This window comes from Cavia porcellus, unplaced genomic scaffold (genome assembly GCF_034190915.1).
Source record: "Cavia porcellus strain 051 isolate PalLab524CR breed Dunkin Hartley unplaced genomic scaffold, mCavPor4.1 scaffold_2, whole genome shotgun sequence".
NCBI lineage: Eukaryota > Metazoa > Chordata > Mammalia > Rodentia > Caviidae > Cavia > Cavia porcellus.
Genome location: NW_026947485.1, coordinates 69,528,287 through 69,547,462, shown reverse-complemented (window position 1 = coordinate 69,547,462; position 19,176 = coordinate 69,528,287). Strand labels below are relative to the sequence as shown.

Here is a 19,176-nt window from a genome sequence, read left to right as displayed (position 1 = left end):
ACATGTAGTACATATTTATGAATCGTAATGAGACAGGAGTGGTGAGTAAGGGTCAGCCTAGGAAATCCAACATGCATGAGCACTTCCTGCAACATCAGATCTCCTGGGGTTTTGTTATTTTATTTTCTACCTCTCTTAGAATCAAGGGAAGAAGCAATGGCTGTAGAGCCAGAATCAAATGATGGAAGGGAGTGATTCTCATTATTTTCTTTGTGTTTGTTTTTTTCATTTTTTGAGATGGTCTCACACTTTAATTCAGGCCAGCCTTGGACTCACTATGTAGTGCAAGCTGGCCTTGAACTTGAGGCAGTCCTCCTGCTTCACCCTCCTGAGTGCTGGGATTATAGGGTTACACCACCAAACCCAGCTCCATTGTTTTGAACTATACTAGCCCCTTTAAAAACCAGCTGAAAACTGGCTGCTTGACCAGCCATAGTGTGCTTTCTGCTCTTCTAACACAATTGAAGGTATCCTATCATAAGATAGAGACAAAAAAATCAAACAAACAAAAAAACACTGGCCACCACACCAACAGGAGCTCAACTGAAACCAAGCAAAGCACTGCCTGCAGAAGAAACGAGGCAAGCTCAGCAGTCCATCCAGACCCCTCGATGTACAACATAGAGTTTCTCCATTTGTGCCTGGGGTTGTTTCTGTAACCCCTGTTCTGTTCCATTTATCCCTGTGTCTGTTTTTGTGCAATATCATGCTGGTTTTATCACTGTAATATAGCATGAAATCCAGAATTGTGATACTTCCTGCCTTGCTCTTGTTGCTCAAGATTACTTTGCTATCCTGATTGTATACTCTGCTACACTGCTGAGTTTGGTTATTCATTCTAGAAATCTTTTGGGAGTGTTTTTGGGATCTTCTCTGTAAAGGATCATGACAGTCATGCATAAGTATAGTGTGACTTCTTCCTTTCCTGTGTGTAGTCTTTTTGTGTGTTTCTCTCACGTGATTGCTCTCACTAAAGTTTCGAGTGATGTATCTACAGGAGTGGTGACAGTGGATGTTGTTAAAGGCAGTGCACAAGGAAATCCTACTGACAGACTCATGAAGGGATTGGGCTGGATTCAGTTCCATTTAGGAACAGGCAGGCTGAAATCAGTGATATCAGCAGGTGGTCTGGAGGAGGGGATCAGTTAACATAGGGTTTGGGACTGAAATGTGTGGGGTCAAAGTTTCAAGGACAGTCAGTGCCCGTGTTTGGACACTGCTGAACATCCTGGTGCCTGGGAGATTGTCCTGTCCTAAATATCTTTATGTCCATCAGCTCTGTTTCCTGAAGGCTGCATGCATATTGGAAGGTCTTTCTCAGGTCAAGCCTGACAGATATCTTTGTCTTGATCCTGGTTTTAGAGGAAAACCTTTCAGTTTTTTTGTCATTTTATATGATATTGCTGTAGGTTTGTCATAAATGACTTATCAGCTTGAGACAGTGTACTTCTAAACCTATTTTCTTCAGTGTTTTCTTTTACCACAAATGGATGTTGAATTTGTCAAAGACTTTTTCCATTTTTTTGAGATGATCATGTGGCTTTTGGCCTTGCTTGAGTTCATGCAGTGTATTAAATTTGTTGATTTGTATATGTTGAACTGGAAGGAAGAGTACTCCTCTGGATATGTGATGTTTTCCATGATTTGTTACATTTTGTTTGCCAGTATCTGTTGAGGATCTTTGAATCTATATTCATTAATGAGATTGATCTGCCTGGCTTCAATTTGGAAAGCAGACCTTGTGTTTTTCCTGGCCCGAGCTTAAACTTAGGGAATCTTTGTCTGGGCAGGCACCTTTTCCATGACTGTCTTTTGTGGCTGACTCCCACCCAGTCATTGGGTGCTGCTGACCCCAGAAACCCAGAAGTTGTTTTAATCGATCCTTTCCCCAGATGACTCCTGACTTATTGAATGGTGATTCAATATGATGGGCACTGTCCTGGATTTCTTCTCTATCTCCAGTCTGCTACACTTTCATTGTAAAACCCCGAACTGTTTTCTGTAGTTCACAGTAACCATGGGCTTTCTTGCAGCTTGCAATGCCAGCCTAATTTTGTTTTCCCTGGAGCTGCCAACCCTCTTCTGGCTTACCTTGTGTTAAAGGAGACAGGACCTCTTGATTAGCTTTCCAAACTGTTTTGTCCTATTCTCTGCATTATGCTCCATTTCTCTGGCTTTTCTGTAGTTTCCCATTTTTCTGTCAACTTCCTCCTGATTCCTGAAGGTCTACTATTTTTTACCTCCTCAAATTATGTTTGCTGGGTCACTCAATTCCAAGCCCCAGAGAGACTGTATTTTGGGAGTCTTATTTCACTATTTTTATTCTAGTTGAATTCTGACTGCAATATACATATATGAGAGGGTGTGTGTGTGTGTGTGTGTGTGTGTGTGTGTGTGTGTATTTTCCTGTTCCTCTTTTTTCTACTTTAATCTATGTATATGTATATATATTTAATACTTATATATGATATTTTTATATGTGAAAAGGCAAATAAGTAATTAGTGCTTTAGTTTAAATAGTATCTTTTTTTAATTTTTTTAAAATTTTATTTAAAAGGAAAAAGAGAAAAAACAAAACAAAACAAAGCAGTGTACAGGTACAAGTAATACAGAACTATCAAAAAAAACAGTAAGAAATCACTGGTTAATAGATTACATATTATCATCTTAGAGATAGTTGCTCAAATCACAGTATCAAAGCATACAAAGTGGACACTCAAACAGTGAGACTGCAAACAGTTGTGTTCAATGATCCAACCAAAAACATTAATATGGTCAGCTATTTAACACCCCTAAACACTCTTGCTGTTGTATCTAAATAGTATCTTTCACAGACATGTCAAGTTAACCCTCACCAAATATCATGTATATTTGAACAGAAGCTTCTTGTCAGCACATTAACTGATTCCCACCTTCTTGCAGACCATTTCACTTCCCCTTAGTTCTCATTCTCTCAGACTCCCTCTCCATCAGCCCTCCACTCCAGATACAAAAAGCATAAACAAAGGCCTCTTTTCTTTCATTTGATTTTATCTTTTTTCTTCTTTGATAGGGTTTTCAGCTCAAGGAAAGAGAGAAAAAAATACAAAGTAACAGTAGCCTTTATTCCAAGGATGGGTAGAAGAGTCCAACGACCATGAGGGTCTGGGCCTCTTCTGATCTGAACGTGGGGTATGGTATATACATATAAGCTCTGACCAGAGGCTGCGCTTAGGGCAGGCATTGATGATGCGCAAGCAACCGATTGGGACCCTCTTCACACCACCAATCTCTGGCAACTGGCAACTTATTTTGGGGCAAAATCCTTTCATACTTTCCTTCTTTCTCTAAATCAGAGTATGCCTAAAAAGTGTACTTCCCTCTGATTATTAGTTCTTTTCTCAATTTTTTCACCTTAATCTGTGCTCTTCTGCTGTATTAATTTCATACAGAATTTAACGTGTTACTATTAAGGGGTATTCTCTCTGTCAGACCTCTGCCTCTTCTCTTCCTCCCAGTAGAAAATGTTTACATAAAACTGGTTCTTTTGAACTTACCTCCTCCATGCCAAAGCTGAGCTGACCTTAAACACTACCCTGGTATACCCATTGCCAGTTGCTGGTAGTGCTGTATTTCTCTTAGCATTAAAAATTGGACAGATAATCCACTTACAGCAGTTAAAAGAACCCAGAAAGTAGTTAATAGCACATTTGGAGTTTGGAACTCTTCGCTTTTGTTTTTTCTTTTGGGTTTTCTCAGTTTTTATGTTAATGCTTTAGATCTGCAAATCTTTAACATAACATTTGTAGGCATGGTTTTGTGAGATGGAGTCTGCAGTCCATACGAGCCTGTCGTGTGTGTGTGTGTGTGTGTGTGTGTGTGTGTGTGTGTGTGTGTGTGTGTGTGTCTGTGTGTCTGTGTGTCTGTATGTCTGTGTTTCAGGAACCTAATGTCTTTTACTGCTAAATATTTTGCAGTTTGCTTACCAGTAGTTTATAAATACTGTATAGCAGTGTTATTTGAGAGTCAAATTGGCACACGTTATTTACTTTGTTTCTTTTTCACCTTTGACCTTCCCAGTTCTGATAGTATCAGCAGTGATGAGGAGGAGCTCAGGACCTTAGGCAGCAGTGGCAGTGAAAGCAGCACCCCAGAGAATGTGGGGCCCCCCTTCATCATGGATGACAACAGCTGGTTCAACAAGTGTAAGAGAGTGAGACAGAAGTACCAGCTCACCCTTGAACAGAAGGTATTTATCAGTCCTCACAAGTTCTTTGACTGATTGTGTTGCACTGTCACTCACAAAAGTCGGGGGGAGGGCTTACTGGGGCTCGAACCCAAAACCTTCACACCAAGCTATCTCCCCAGTCCTCTTCTATGTTTTCATTTTAAGATGAAGTCTCACTGATTTATTTAGTGGCCCAGGTTGGGCTTGAGCTTGTCACCTCCTACCCTAGTGTCCTAGAGGGCTGGGATTATAGGCATGTACCAGCACAAGATCTTTTAACTGAATAAAGTTATCTACCCACTTCCCTTCTGTTTCTGACTTGTCTTCTTATTTAAAAATCAGGCATAATTTAGGATAGATTTTTACTTATTAACCTTTTTCTAATTTTATGCTTAATATAAAATTAGCTTATTTTTATAAAAAGTTTAGTTTATATTTGAGATTTTAGTTCCTGTGATTAACTTCATGAAACATTTGGTTTGTGAAAATGCAGTAATTCCCTGAGCACATCTTTGTTGTTGTTCTTGTTTGGCATAAGGGAAAGGAAAGTGGATTTGGGCTCTAATGGTGATTAAACCCGGGTCTTTACACTAAGCTACATCAATGACCCTTTCTGTGTTTTATTTTGAGAAAGAGTCTTGTTAAGTTCCTAAATTGCTCAGTGTGGGCTTGAACTTGTGATCCTCCTGCCTCAGTCTCCCAGAGTGCTGGGAGGTTTTTCCACAAATAAAGAGGCAAAAAGAAAACAAGGCCTTCATTAAGGACAAGGAGAGGAGTGCACACCCCACAGGGCTCCTCCTCTGACCTGAGACCAAGGAAGCTGAGGTTTATATGGACTTTGGTCAGAGGGAGTTGACTGAGGGTGGGGTTTTTTGGCCTTCCACCATGTTAGAGCACTATAATAATACTCAGCAATTTATACTTCCGAAGAAACCTTTCACTGGGAATACAAGAATGCTGTTTATTTTTTCCTTCAATAAAGTAATGTAAAAACTTTTATCTGCTGAGTTCTGTACTAGGCAAAGTAAAGTACATAAAGAAAGAAAAATAAACTGAATTTTCTTGAGTTTGTAAGCTTTATGTTTTTGCCATGTTATCTATTTTTCCCTTTTCCTCTTCAGATTCACCATTATAGAGGGAAAACCCAGTGGAATTAGCAATATAAATATCAGAACAATAATTCAACAACTCAGAAAACTTATAAAATAAATTTACAAATATGAATTGACTTCCAAATATAAATAACTACTGCTTATAAAATATTTTAAAATCTCAAATATAATAGCAAGAAAAACGTGTATTATCTATATAGAAAAACTTTCATAGCTCATTAGAGGAGACTTCTGGTATTAGCACATAATCAGAATAAGATAACCTGAAAGGCTTTCTATGCAAAAACACACCAATAGAATACAGTGTTTTATAATTAAGTTTATTGGTACAACTTAGATATGCATAGTGACCACAGTCAGGATAGGAACTTTGTACCTGCCCATGATATAGCTTACTTCTCATAAGATATATCTGCACCCTCTTCATTCCCTCTTCCCATCCTTATTCACAAGGCTTTGTTTTCATTTTATCTTTTTCCTCATTGTTTTCTTTTCCCTTCCACCCTTCACACACTCCCCACCATATTCTTAAAAAAGAATTCAGTTTTTCTAAAACATTTCATGCAATGTATTCTTTCTCTAACAAAATGTTAGTGGGAACCAGAAACATAGAAAGACCTGAAAACAAGAGGAATAAGTAAGTGTACTGAGCATAATCCTTTAACATCCAGGAGGAAACAGCACATATAGACATACAATCATTAAGAAGAAAACTGGCTTAAAAAGCAAGAGTGAGATACAATATGGCAGAATGAACAAAGGAATTGGTAAATAAACCTTGACTACATGAAGTAGCAAAAGTAATGACCAAAGTGGGATGGCAGTGGTGTGCTGGAATGTTTTTAACAACTGGTTCCTACATTTGTAGCATTTGCCAGTTTCTCTGGGATGAATACCCCCATCAGGACCAGCTTAAGGCTACCAGTAGAGATTACTATTAATAGTAGTGTTTAATGACTAACTTACACAATTTTTGAAAATTCAGCAATCGAATTTGGAGAGTTCACAAAAGCTGATTGTAGCCTCCCTGAGTTGAGAGTTTAAAAATTAAGTAAAACACTTAGAAAGAGTATGAAGATTATTGCAGCTAATGCGTTTAGAAATTTGATTATAGTGAAGAAACATAAAGATGTTTTGTAATACCTATGTCTGTTTCCATGTTAATGTTTTTATACATTACAATTTCAATAATGAATTAGGATGTTTAATTTTGAAACTATAAATGGGAAAGAAAAGAAATAAAAGTTAATTTTTAAAAGGAATGGGAAAAACAGAACAAAAACTAAAGTTTTGGAAGTAGATCTAAATATAAACAGAGGAGTCAACAGCATCATAAATGGCACAAACTTCCCAGTTAAGGAAACTCTTAGATTTATTAAATTCAGTGTAAAATTTAACAATATGCTGTTTATAAGAGCACATAAAATATAAGGACACAAAAAATAAAAATTGAGAAAATACATATATTAGACAAATATTAACCAAAAGAATTCTGTATCATTTTCACTAAACATAGAAATTAAGGACAACAGCACTATTAAAACTAAAAACAATATATAAAATGAAACAACTCACAGACAATGTATAACAGTAGCGGCTTTACATATATTTAGGAAGGTAGCCATGAAAAATATGAAGCAAAAATTATTATGCTGTTCAAGACAGAAATCAACAAATCTAAAAGAATAGGAAGTAATGTAAATGTCTTTGAAAGTAACTTATAGATTAACCAAAAAATTAGGAAAGATATAGTGAACTTCAACAACACAATAAACTTTATATAAAACTATTTAATTTTTGAATAAATCTTCTCACGAAGCACAAATGGAATACCTAACAATTTTTGGTAATATACTAGGTCATGACACAAATATCACAGATACCAAATAAATGATATAATAGTGATCATGAAGCAATGAAGTTAGATGTCAGTGCAAAAAACTTTACTAACAACCACACACCATTTACTGAATTTTTTAAAAACCTAAATTGTGGACCAAAAAAAATTAAGGAAATACTTAAGAATGAATAAAAATGAAAGCAGTATATGTTAACACTTTCAAGTTACAATTTGAGTGGTACTTGTAGAAATACTCATCAAAAGATAAAAGAATAAAAATTGAGCAGATAAGTACACAAGAAATAGATAAAAACAACCAAATCAATGCATAAGGAGAAAATTAATACTGATAAAATGAAAAACAGAAAATAAAAAAAAGTTTGCAACTACAAATTAAATAGACAAATCCTAGCAAGAATAGTTAATTTTTTAAAAAGTTAAGGCACAAAAAGACAAAGACTTTTAAGAATGAAAAAGAAGTAGATGGCATAACTATAAAAGGAGCACAAACCCTTCCAAAAATTATTAGAAAATAGTTTTCAACTTTATGTCAATTCCTTAGAAAATATAGATGACTAATTTTTAAATAAATATTATTTTATAACTGATAGGCCTATAACCATTTAAAAATTGAGTAAGTAGTTTAAAATCTGTCTACATTTGGGATCTATCATGGGATTTAAATAGTTTTGTAGGTAGATGCTACCAAATATTCTAAAGGAAACCCTGTTTCATAGCACCTGCTATAGTAATTATTCCTGTGAATATAAAAAAGGATTTTTAATAAATTAATCCTGTACAATGCTGATATTAATATAAGATCATGTAAATATAGTATCATAATCTAGAATTATAGTATCAGAATCTAGAATCTAGATATTATAAAAATATAAAAAACAGTAATTAGGGCAATTTGACATTATCTGATAAATACAAAGGTATGCATGGCCTGTGCCCAGCAATCTACTCCAGTCTCACATGTTAGAAACCTAGGGATATATACCCCAGAGGACAGTTGAGCGTGTTCACTGTGATTTTAGGTTTCAGAGAAACAAGACAATGACCCCGTGTTCATTGTCTGGAGAATGAGTGAACCACACTGCTCATGCAGTGGGGTCCTCCATGTTATTGAATTAACCTTACAGCTGGGTGAATTAGTGAAGATGAAAAAGCAGTTTTCAAAAGAATATGACAAACTCAGGGAAATAAAATAATATATTGTTTAAAATTATAAACATTTGCTAAAAACCAGGAAGAAAACCAGGGGATGATGAACATAAATCTCAGGATGCGGTCATCCCTGGAGTGGGTGCAAAGAAATGTAACTAGAGGGAGCGTGAGATTGGCTCTGATGGCAGAGCTGACTGATCCAGGCGGTGGATGGAAGCAGTCTGTAATTCCCAACCATTAAAGTGTGTATAGTTTATATTAAGATAGAGTAAAGCATTTCAATTGTAAAATTTTATTTTTAATTGTTGAGATTTTATTAAGGAAAAGGTAATATTTGAAAATTATCAGGAAAAATATGAAAATGAAGCTCATTGGGAAGAAAAGCACAAGTAACTATTTACAGATATCATAAAGCTGAAGGAAATGAAACAGATCATTGCCCAGAATAGCATAATATATATTGAGATAGATATTTAGTAAAAGTACAATATTCTGATTAGTATCAGCAGAGGCAATGAAAAGCACACCACTACAAAGAAGGGTAGGCGGGAGCTAAAGCTGTAGCTTGTGCAGCTCAGTGGTAGGACACAGTCTCAGCATGGGTGTTAACTCTCAGCACAGAAACCAAACAAACAGGCATGCAGTGAGAAGGAAGGAATCAGTATATCAGAAATTAAAGCACTGTACTGAATTCAAAATTTTAGAGTATACATTCTGTAGTGTCCCAGAGAGCAGAATAAAAGAACAAACATGAATAAAAGGATAGAAGACAGTGTCATATCTATTGGGTATTTGCTAATAATAACAGCTGATCATTATATATGCCATGTAATGTACCAGCTGCTCTTTTAAGTAGTTTACCTATATTGATTCCTTCAATCCTTCTAACAAGGTGCTTATATTGTTCCTGCTTTTTACACAATGAAACTATGGTATAGAGCAGTTCGGTAACTTCCACAAGTACCCATAGCAACACTGGAGTGTAACACAAGGCAGTCTGTAATGCTGCAAGCCTAAAACATTATACTCCCACTAATGTTAATATCTCTGTGTTTGTAAAAATTAATCACATAGAGAAAACTTTATAATTGGTCACTCTGAAATAGAAATACTAAACTAGGACCAGAAATACTTCCAATTTTGATGCTAAGAAGTATGTGTTTATCGTTGTCACGGAGCTTACAAAGTTCAGTGCTGTAATAATAAATGAAAAATAATGTGTGAAAAATATATGTGAAAAAAATGTTCATCGCTGGTGATTTGAGAAATGCAAAATAAAAATACTGAGATTGCATCTCACTCCAGAAAGAATGACTGTTATCAAAAAGTCAATCAATAACAAATGCTGGTGAGGCTGTGGGGAAAAAGGAACCATTCTCCACTGTTGGTGGGAGTATAAATTGGTACAACCACTATAGAAATCAATATGGAGATTCCCCCAAAAAATAAAACTACAGATTCCATTTAACCCACCTATTCCCTTTCTGCATAATCTTCCTACAGGCATTAGGAATATATATACCACAGTGATATATGCACACCCATGTTTATAGCAGCACAGTTTATATTAGCTAAATCTTGAAAACAGTCCATATGATCATCAACAGATGAATGGATAAAGAAAATACAGTATTTATATACAATAAAAAGGATAAACGGGTCATTTTTAGGGAAATGGATGCACCTCAAGACCATAATATTAATGAAGTAACATACACATGTTTAAATATCATATTGTTTCTCAGAGAAACCCAGAGTAAATAAGGAGCAAATGGAGGATCTGTATTGGGAAGTAGGAAGAACAGTTCAAATGGAATGGAGACTAAGGGAGAGGGGGACGGGAAGGAAGGGCAAAGGGCAATCAAGGGCACTGAAGGAGAAAAAGTGGAAGCAAAGCTTTCGGTAATGGGAACGGGAAGAAGGGTCGGTGGAGGGAAATGGGGAAGAAAGAAGAGTTCAGATACAGTATGTGCATGTACAGACTCCCTGTGAGGAATGTGATTGTGATGTGTGGCAAATGCGCACTGATAAAGTAAAATGAAAAACTACAGTAGTCTGTAAGCTTTGCCTTAAATTACATATTTTCTCAAACTTTTGGAAAGAAGCTTATAGAATGGTGAATATTTGTTGTATTATTCAATTAAAGCAATTTTTTTACTAATTTATCAGTAATATTTTGAAATTGTGTCACGACAGTATTGATAGAAATAACACTTGTCCTCAGCATTTATCCTCAAAATATCTCCTGTAATTTGCAGCTGCTATTTTCCTGGTGATACTGTATTTCCAGGGTTATCTTGAAGAACTCTTGCGACTTCGAGAGAACCAACTGTCTGAATCTGTCTCCCAGAATAAAATACTACTTCAGAGGATTGAAGATTCTGATCTTGCCCATAAATTAGAGAAGGAGCAATTAGAATATATCATTGTGGAACTTCAAGATCAACTGTAAGTGAGATCCTTTCAGAGAACTTTTGACATTATATATACATAAGGGCAAAATTTGTTGTGTCATAGAATTCCAGTTCTAGGAAACCTATCTGCTGCAAAACTCTGTTCACTTTTTAAAATTCTTCTTTTAAATTTCTTACAAAAGGAATCCATGGTCTTTCTTGAAACTTTGGGAAATATAAGGAGAAAAAAGAAAATCACCATAAGTTGTGCTATCTACAGTTAAACTGGTATATGTTCTTTCAAATGCAAGTGTATAATTTTCTAAGTAGTTAAGTTATGAAGAATTATAAAAGGCAATATATTAGATCACTACTACTCAGAATGCAACCACAGTACATAAATTATTAACCAGTTTAGTATTAATAGATATAGTTTAATATGGCTTGCTTTTTTATAGAAAGACCTTTTTTGATGAAGGTATAATATATTGAGCTACATTCTGATACAAGTTCCTTAACTTGTAATCAGTCAAAGCACTTATACTAGTTATATCATTTTGTTAAATTTGTTTTTAATTAATTATATATAATAAAAATCTTCACACTAACATTTATTTAATATTAGGGCATATTTCTAATTTTTTATTTTGAAATAATTTCAAACTTCCAGAAGAGTTCTGAAGATGTATGTTGGATTTTGATATTTCCCTAGATTTACCAATTTTTTCAGTACTGAGATTGAACCCAGGGCTTCATACTTGCTAAGCAATTACTCCAGCATTGGTCTACATCCCAGCTGTTTTTAAAATTTTTATTTCTTACCAAGTTTTCAAAATTCTGATCCTCCTGTCTCAGCCTGGCTAAGATTATGGATATGTGCCATGCTGCCAGTTGGATTCACCAATTTTTAACTCGTTACAACACTTTATATCTCTCTCCCTCTCCTTGTATCTCTATGCATATTTTGAACACTAGAGAGATTACATACTTCATAATTATTCTTTAATATTTTAGCGCATCTTCCTTAAGAACAGAGATATTCCCTACATAATACCAGTTCAACGGTCAATTTAAGAAATCTAAATTTATATAATATTGTCATCTTATCTGTAGTCTATAATTCGCATTACAGTTTCATTAATTGTTCAAATACTCTCCTTTACTGAAACTTCTGTTTTTCTGGTACCAGATCCAATTGAGGATCACACTTTACATTTGGTTGTCTGTCTCTTCAGTCATAAACTTAAATCAGTTTCTTAGCCTTGTCTCATATGAGACTAGTATTTCTAAAAAATGCAGGCTCGGATTTTATGTTTATTTGCTTTTTCCTTGATTAGAATGAGCGTGTCCATTTTTTGGCTGGACTACCATATAAGGGCTGTCATGCTATAAAGATGTCCTGTTAAGTCAGTTGGCCCTTTATTAGTAATATTAATTTTAATAATTTGGATAAATTACTTTTTCTCTATAGCTACTCTTCTTCCTTTTGTAAATAACGTACTTTGTGTGAGATCCTTTGAGATTAAATAAAGGAACAAAGTAATTTAATATTTCCTAGGAATTTATATCAATGCAAAGAATTATGTTCACACATAGTTTCCTCTGTGTTTTTGCCAATGTTAAGAAGGTTTATTCTGTGGGGTGTCACTCACCAAAGGGCAGGCTCACCTCTTCATTCATAGAACTGAATCCCTCGGTTCTATGAATTAGGGCAAAAAATAGCAAGAGTCAAATCATAAAGATCTCTGGGTTTTCCTGTATAATTAAGAGATTATTTTGCAAGTGATGCTGGTGAACTACTTTTTAAATGGTCTTAATCCAAAAATACTTGTGGAATTATTTTTTATCAGAAGAGATGTTTTCACTAGGAGCGTTGAATTTGAGTAGATTACAAGTGTATTGTACGTTTGGTAATTTAAACAGAGACTCAAACATTTTAGTTTGAGAAAATAATTGTGAAAAAGTGTCACTGATCCTCTTGGTTTCACAGATAAGATGTAATATTGTTTTTAGAACCATTAAGAAAAATTAAAATAATGTTAATAGAAAACAAAAATTATGGCCATTGATCAAAATTAAACTATTTTCTTGAATTTTGATGTTAAATATTTACTTTCATGTGTATGGTTACTGTCTCTAAATAGGTAAAAATTATTATCTTTTAAAATTCCTTTTATAGGGCTGGGTATATAGCTCAGTGGCACAACACCTGCCTGGCAAGCATGAGGTACTGAGTTTAATTCCTGGAACCAAAAATTTTTAAAAAGTTTCTTTTATAAATCTACTTTATAGTATGCTGAACAGAAGAATAAGATAGATTCCCTTGGAAAGTCCATTACTCACAAATGTTATCAAAATCTTTAAGATGCAGAATAGAACTTAGGAATCTAGCTCAAGGCAGCAGGCTCTCACCATATGCCTGAGGCACTACGAGGCCCAGGTTCAATGCCTAGTGCTCTCAATAAATGAGTAAGAGAGAGTCAGAGTCAGAGAGACAGATCCAGAATAGTATGGGTAGTTTTGTAGCCACAGGAAGAGAGTGGACATTTTTTACCCCTGTGTTGCTGGATATTTTACTAATAGTAAAAAGGCCAAAAGTCAGAGTTAGACATTAAAATTCCTTGTGTTCATCCTGAGAAAGTAAAAGTGGCCCTGAAAGGATTAAAATTGAAAACTTGAACGAAAAGGTCAGAGAATCAAGATTATGAGTTGGAATATGAGGCACATTTTGCATTGATTATCTTTTCCAGGTCATTAAAACTCTTCATCATTCAACTTCCTCTTTTTATTGTTCTTAATGATTTTATGTATTTTGGATTACTGCTGTTCTTTGATCATATCTCTGAATACTCACAAAATCTGAGCATTTCATAGTTCTGATAATGGAGTACAAACTAGAGTCTATGCAAGCATCGTGAGGTTTTGTTGTGATTCAGTGCTGTCCTCACAGAAGCCCAGCTCTCAGCTCGGTCTCAAGATCTTGAAGCCTCTGCTTCACCTGTATAACAGAGATAATACTCCTGTGCATCATTAAGTAAGGCAGATGGCATCAGGTATGATATAATTAGGGAAAAGACAGCTTTCAGGCTGGGGCTAGGTGTGCACACCCGGAACTCTCAGCACTCTGGGAGGCTGTAGAGGAGGATTAGAAGTTGGAGCCCAGTCCAGCAACCTAGCAAAACCCTGTTTAAAAAAATAAAAGGGGTAGCCAGAGTTTAATCCCCAGACCACAACCAAAAAGTCACAGCATTCAAAGAATGTTTGTTCCTCTACTTTGATTTTTAGAACTTTAAAATCTCCTTAAGAAACTCACTAAGAAAAATAAGCAGAAGATTTAAAATCATTTTTACCTTTTTGTTTCAGAAGGCTATAGATCAATCAGTGAGCTTGTGTTTGGTTGTATTATCCCTGAGTTTCAGGAAATTCATCTTTGACTTTTTGTTTCTGAATGGCAGTTGAATTAGTATTTAAAATCATGATATATATTTGTGTATATATATATATATATATATATATATATATATATATATGTGTGTGTGTAAACCATGAGTGAGGGAAACATACATCTACTGTGCAACAGGTTTCACTTGCAACTATCCCTTTCCCATTAATATGTTGGATAAAATATTAATTTGGAGTACTTTACAAAGCATTTACTAACATAGGTATATTTGAATAAATTTATAGTTGCTAGTCTCAAAGTTTCAAAACATTTAAACTCTGCAAATATGTTAAGGCATAATGATATTTCATTGGGAGATATAGTTTATTCTAGGTGTAAATCTCATGGCTTTGAAATCAAGATAGTTATTTTGCTTCAATAACTTTTAATTATATTTTGTATTAAATTTTACTCAATAAAATAAAAACAAACTTAAAGTATTAGTTACACTTTGTATCAATATATAGAAAGTTTGTCATAGGATTATGAAATATATTCCATTTTGTTATACTTATTTGTGCTAATTAATGGGAATACTTTATATTTTAATTTTATTTCATAAACATTTACATAAGTGTATACTTTGCCCTTGTGATCATACTAGTAGCTGAAAATACAGAGAAAAATTGGGCATGATTTTTTTTCACTAGAGGTTTGCAAGCTGATAAGATAGACATCATCAATCACATAATTATTTGAAGAGTGCCATATGTATGACAAAGGCTTTGTCAGCATCCACAGATAGGCCATCAGAGAGATGATTGATACAGACAGTGCTTTGCAACAGGTACATTGAAAACCTCAGCAATAGCCAGAAAGCACTGTAAAATCTGTAGTTTTATGTTTATTACAGCAAAGTGTATATGTTTTTTTAGTTAGCTGATGATTTCTTTTTTGTTAATAGTTTGAAAGGCTATATCAACAGTAACATGTCCTGTAGGGGGTCCATATAAAGGGAACTGAAGAGTCTAAATAAAAGTAAAGTCTCATTCCTTGAAAAAACTAGGTCACTATTGTAGTTCAAGAATTTGGTAAGGCCAGAGGACATGGCTCAGTGCTAGAGTGCTTCCCTACCATGCATAAAGCCATATCCTCTAATGGCTCATGGTAAGTGGCGATGATGGGTTCGTTGGGCCTGCAAACCATAACTCTGTAGTACTCTGCCCTCCTGGTTCACAAGTACAAGCTGAATGATTTAGATACTAACATAATGGGGCAACATGTCATCCTGCCCCACTTAAAGTAGACAAACTATGACAGATCCTGGTCATCTGATTGTGTGTGTGTGTGTGTGTGTGTGTGTATTTGTCAGGTAACAATTATTGTTAAAACTTTAAATTACAACCATGTTACTATATATTACACAGTCCATTGTCTATTTGAGGACACGATCATTAAGAAAATGTAGGAGTCAGGGGTTTAGCTCAGCGGTGTAAGTGCCTGCTTGGCAAATGCGAGGTTGAGTTTGATCCTGGCACATACACAAAAAAAATGCAATCAGAAGATTAAAAACCAGGTACCACAAAGGTAAAAAGCATGTTCTATTGTACTTTTCTGGATATTAGTGGAAAATTAGATGTCTGTATATTTATTTGAGTCAGGGGCCTAGCAACAGACAAGACTACAGCATATTTAACTGAGAAATGACTCAGAAAGATGAAAGCGCTTGATGTTGGTGTCTTTGTTGGCAGATGTTTTACATGGAAGAGGAAAAACTCCCAAGTTAACAGTTTACAAATAACACACATATTGTTTTGTACAATACAACTTTTTTTTAAAATTTTACTTAAAAGGAAAAAGAGAAAAAACAAAACAAAACAAAGCAGTGTAAGGGTACAATTAATATAGAACCACAAAAAAAAAGTAAGAAATCACCAGTTAATAGATTACAGTTATCATCCCAGAGACAGTTGCTCAAGTCACAGTATCAAAGCATACAAAGTGGACATTCAAACAGTGAGACTGCAAACAGTTGTGTTCAATGATCCAACCAAAAACATTAATATGGACATCTATTTAACACCCCTAAACACACTTGCAGTTGTATACTTTAGAGCACTTTTTTTTTCCTCTCTTTTTTACAACAAAATTTACACATTTGGGGTTTTATTACTCCTTAGTTCCTATTACTTTTTTTTTTTTGGAAGAGAATAAAGTCAAATATGGCAAAACAAAGCTGTCAGTCAAAACCAAGGATGGACATAGCACATGATGCAAAAACAGAGTACAAGGTTATCAACAATGGTTACCATAATGCCTCTTGCTTCCTTAAGAAGAATTGTCCATCTCATTAGGTATTATAAAGTTGAACAAAACAGTAGAGAACAAGACCAATAATACCTAAACCTTGTAAACACTACAGGACTTCCAAAGAAGATAATAGTCAAACCAGAATGGGCATCATAGTGAATTTTATTGCCTTCAAAGTAGTTGCCTATACCTTCAAAATTGATACTATCATACAGAACGGAACAGAGTCTAATCAGTCAAAACAGGATAGTGGGAGTATTACAGGACTTCAAATCAAGTTAATAGGAAATCAAGTAAGTTATATAATATATCCTGCGGATTTTTTTTATTTTTCCCCTTAATTAAAAAAAATCATAAAAAATAACTAATTTTTTTAATGAATAAGGAAGAGATTGAGATAAAACAGGACATAACATCATAACATTATAGGTCAAAGCATGACAGTTTCAGCAACCTAGTGCTTCACCAACAAATAACCCAGTTTAATAGTAGTTACCAGTGTCTTTTTCCTTGAAATATTTGAATATAACTTCATATACTATAGCTTCAAATATATCAAGTCAGTGTAAAACCATTCAAGTGGATGAAAGCATTGTAGGGTTTTTAGAACCAACAGAAAATAAACAATGGTTTCTATATTATTTCTTTGCCTATAACAATTTTTGTTTATACTATCACATATAATAAAATCCAGCAAGATACATCATGATAAAACCAATGGAGACAGAAACAACTTTTGATATGGTTTTTTTGCAATTATTTTAATTCTTTAAAATTCACTTAATCTTTATAAGTTAGACAATTCTGGGAAGATGGTGGAGTATGAATCATCACAAACCTACTAGGCAATGATTATATTAGCAGAATTGACTCTAATGCAGCTATATTGAAGGCTTGCAAGTTCAAGGGGTGGCTTAGATATAAATTGCAGTCAATTTCAGTGTCAGTTTTAACATTTATCACAGTAGCTGCCTCCATCCAAGTTCTGCGGTAGGCAGTTGTATAGATGTTTTGGAGCAGCATGCATACAGCTTGTAAGAGCCAGGTGATTACAAAACACCCTGTCTCAAATAATGACTGATGACTTTCTGGTCACAGAAGTATGAAGAGGTAAGTTCGGGAGACACTGTTCACACACTATTCTCTGCTCTGGTGAGAGGCTTTTGGGGGATTTAAAACACACCTTTGTTTTCTCTTTTATTTCTCTTCTTTTTCCCTTTGGGAGTCTAACATTAAAGATTAAACATTAAAAAACAACTGTGTATATGGAGAATATTAGAAAGCTCCCATGCAGGCCCAGAGGAAGGCTCAGATTCAGTGACAACCTTAAATTTATACATCAGGCCAATTCTTATCACATAAGAATAATAATACTAAATAAAAAAAACCAGCAAACCGTGAGAAACAGAGAGTATATGCTTTCCAAAACTACTATATTACTGGATTTTAAATGTACAGGTTTGAACCAAAAATCAAAAGGGAACTATAGTCCATTCAAAGAAAAATTAAAACAAGTCAGTGGAAACTCTCCTAAAAACAACCTGATGTCTAGAGAGCCAGGACTTGTTTTGTTTTTTGAGACAGAGTCCACTATGTATTCCAAGTCGGACTGGAACTTGCAGTGACCCTTCTGGCTCAGCTTCCCAAGTATGAGGATTGAATATATGCTCCACAGTACCTGGCTAAGGCAGAGACTTTAAAATAATTATTTTAAAGGTGTTGGAAGAATTTTTTTAAGATGTGGAGAAAGCCAAGAAAGTGATACATTAACAAGATGAAAATATAAATGAAGAAAAATTGAGAAGCCAAAATGGAATTCTGAAGCTGAAAACTGCAGTATCCAAAGTGAACAATTCACTCGGAAGATTCAAAGGCCAGAAGTGTGTCTTCAGATAGTTGAATGGATTTAATTGATCTAAAGCATCAGAAAATTTCTCAATCTTGAATTTGTTCGAGTTTTTGGGTTTGTTGGGACAGTGACAACACCTCCTGTGGAGAGCCTTGATAACCATAGTCACATTTTGATGGATAGCTCCTTGTGCCTGCTTCTTTATATCCTCCCAAGGATGCATAGATTTGTTATAAGGCAAGGGAGTTATGCAGAAATGAGTGGCCCTGTATTGGTACTTTAATCGTCGTAATAGTTTTAAACTGTCTATTTGATCTTCCATCTATAAGACAGAAGTTTCTAGCAAGCTAACCTGTGTCTGTAGTTGAGCATCTATATTACATTGTATTTTCCATGCTTTTCAGCAGTTTTTGTCTAGTTATCTACAAAATGTGCCATTTGTACAGAATGTGTCAGTCATGAAAGAAACCACCACACTGGAAATCAGGAGAACCAGGGAAACAATTCCTGCAATAATTAAACCAGGCATTCGTTTTATCCTGTGTGTCAGACATTTTACTAGTACATGTAGCAAATGTGATACCGGAAAGTAGGACCATGTTTCAGTGAGATTTACAGGGATCCAAACTCCTGGCATGCAACCCATTATTAATAATGTCTGACCAAAAACAGCTCCTGGCCTTACACAGTGGCTCAAGGTACAATTTGAACTTTTGAAAGCATTAAGATAACAGTGCCATATAAGAATACATAAGATTGTAAATGCAAATAGAAGATTGGATAGTCTTACAATATTTTAATTTAAAAATTTCTCTATCACGTGATTTAAAATCCCTACCAGTCCGTATGTTCCCTTTTATAAAAGGTAGAGCCAATTTCCAGAAAGACTGTTCTATTGGGGCTATTTGTGTAC

General features: G+C 34.9%; 1 protein-coding gene across 3 annotated transcripts in view; it reads left to right on the top strand.

Annotated features, from left to right (window-relative positions):
- Rundc3b (RUN domain containing 3B) overlaps positions 1–19,176 on the top strand; it is a 161,056-nt gene that overhangs the window by 104,831 nt on the left and 37,049 nt on the right. For all 3 annotated transcript variants that reach the window (XM_063243328.1, XM_063243323.1, XM_063243333.1), the window contains exons 7-8: positions 4,060–4,228; positions 10,620–10,777. In XM_063243328.1, the coding sequence (XP_063099398.1) occupies positions 4,060–4,228; positions 10,620–10,777 (327 nt within the window). The remainder of the gene's footprint in view (positions 1–4,059; positions 4,229–10,619; positions 10,778–19,176) is intronic.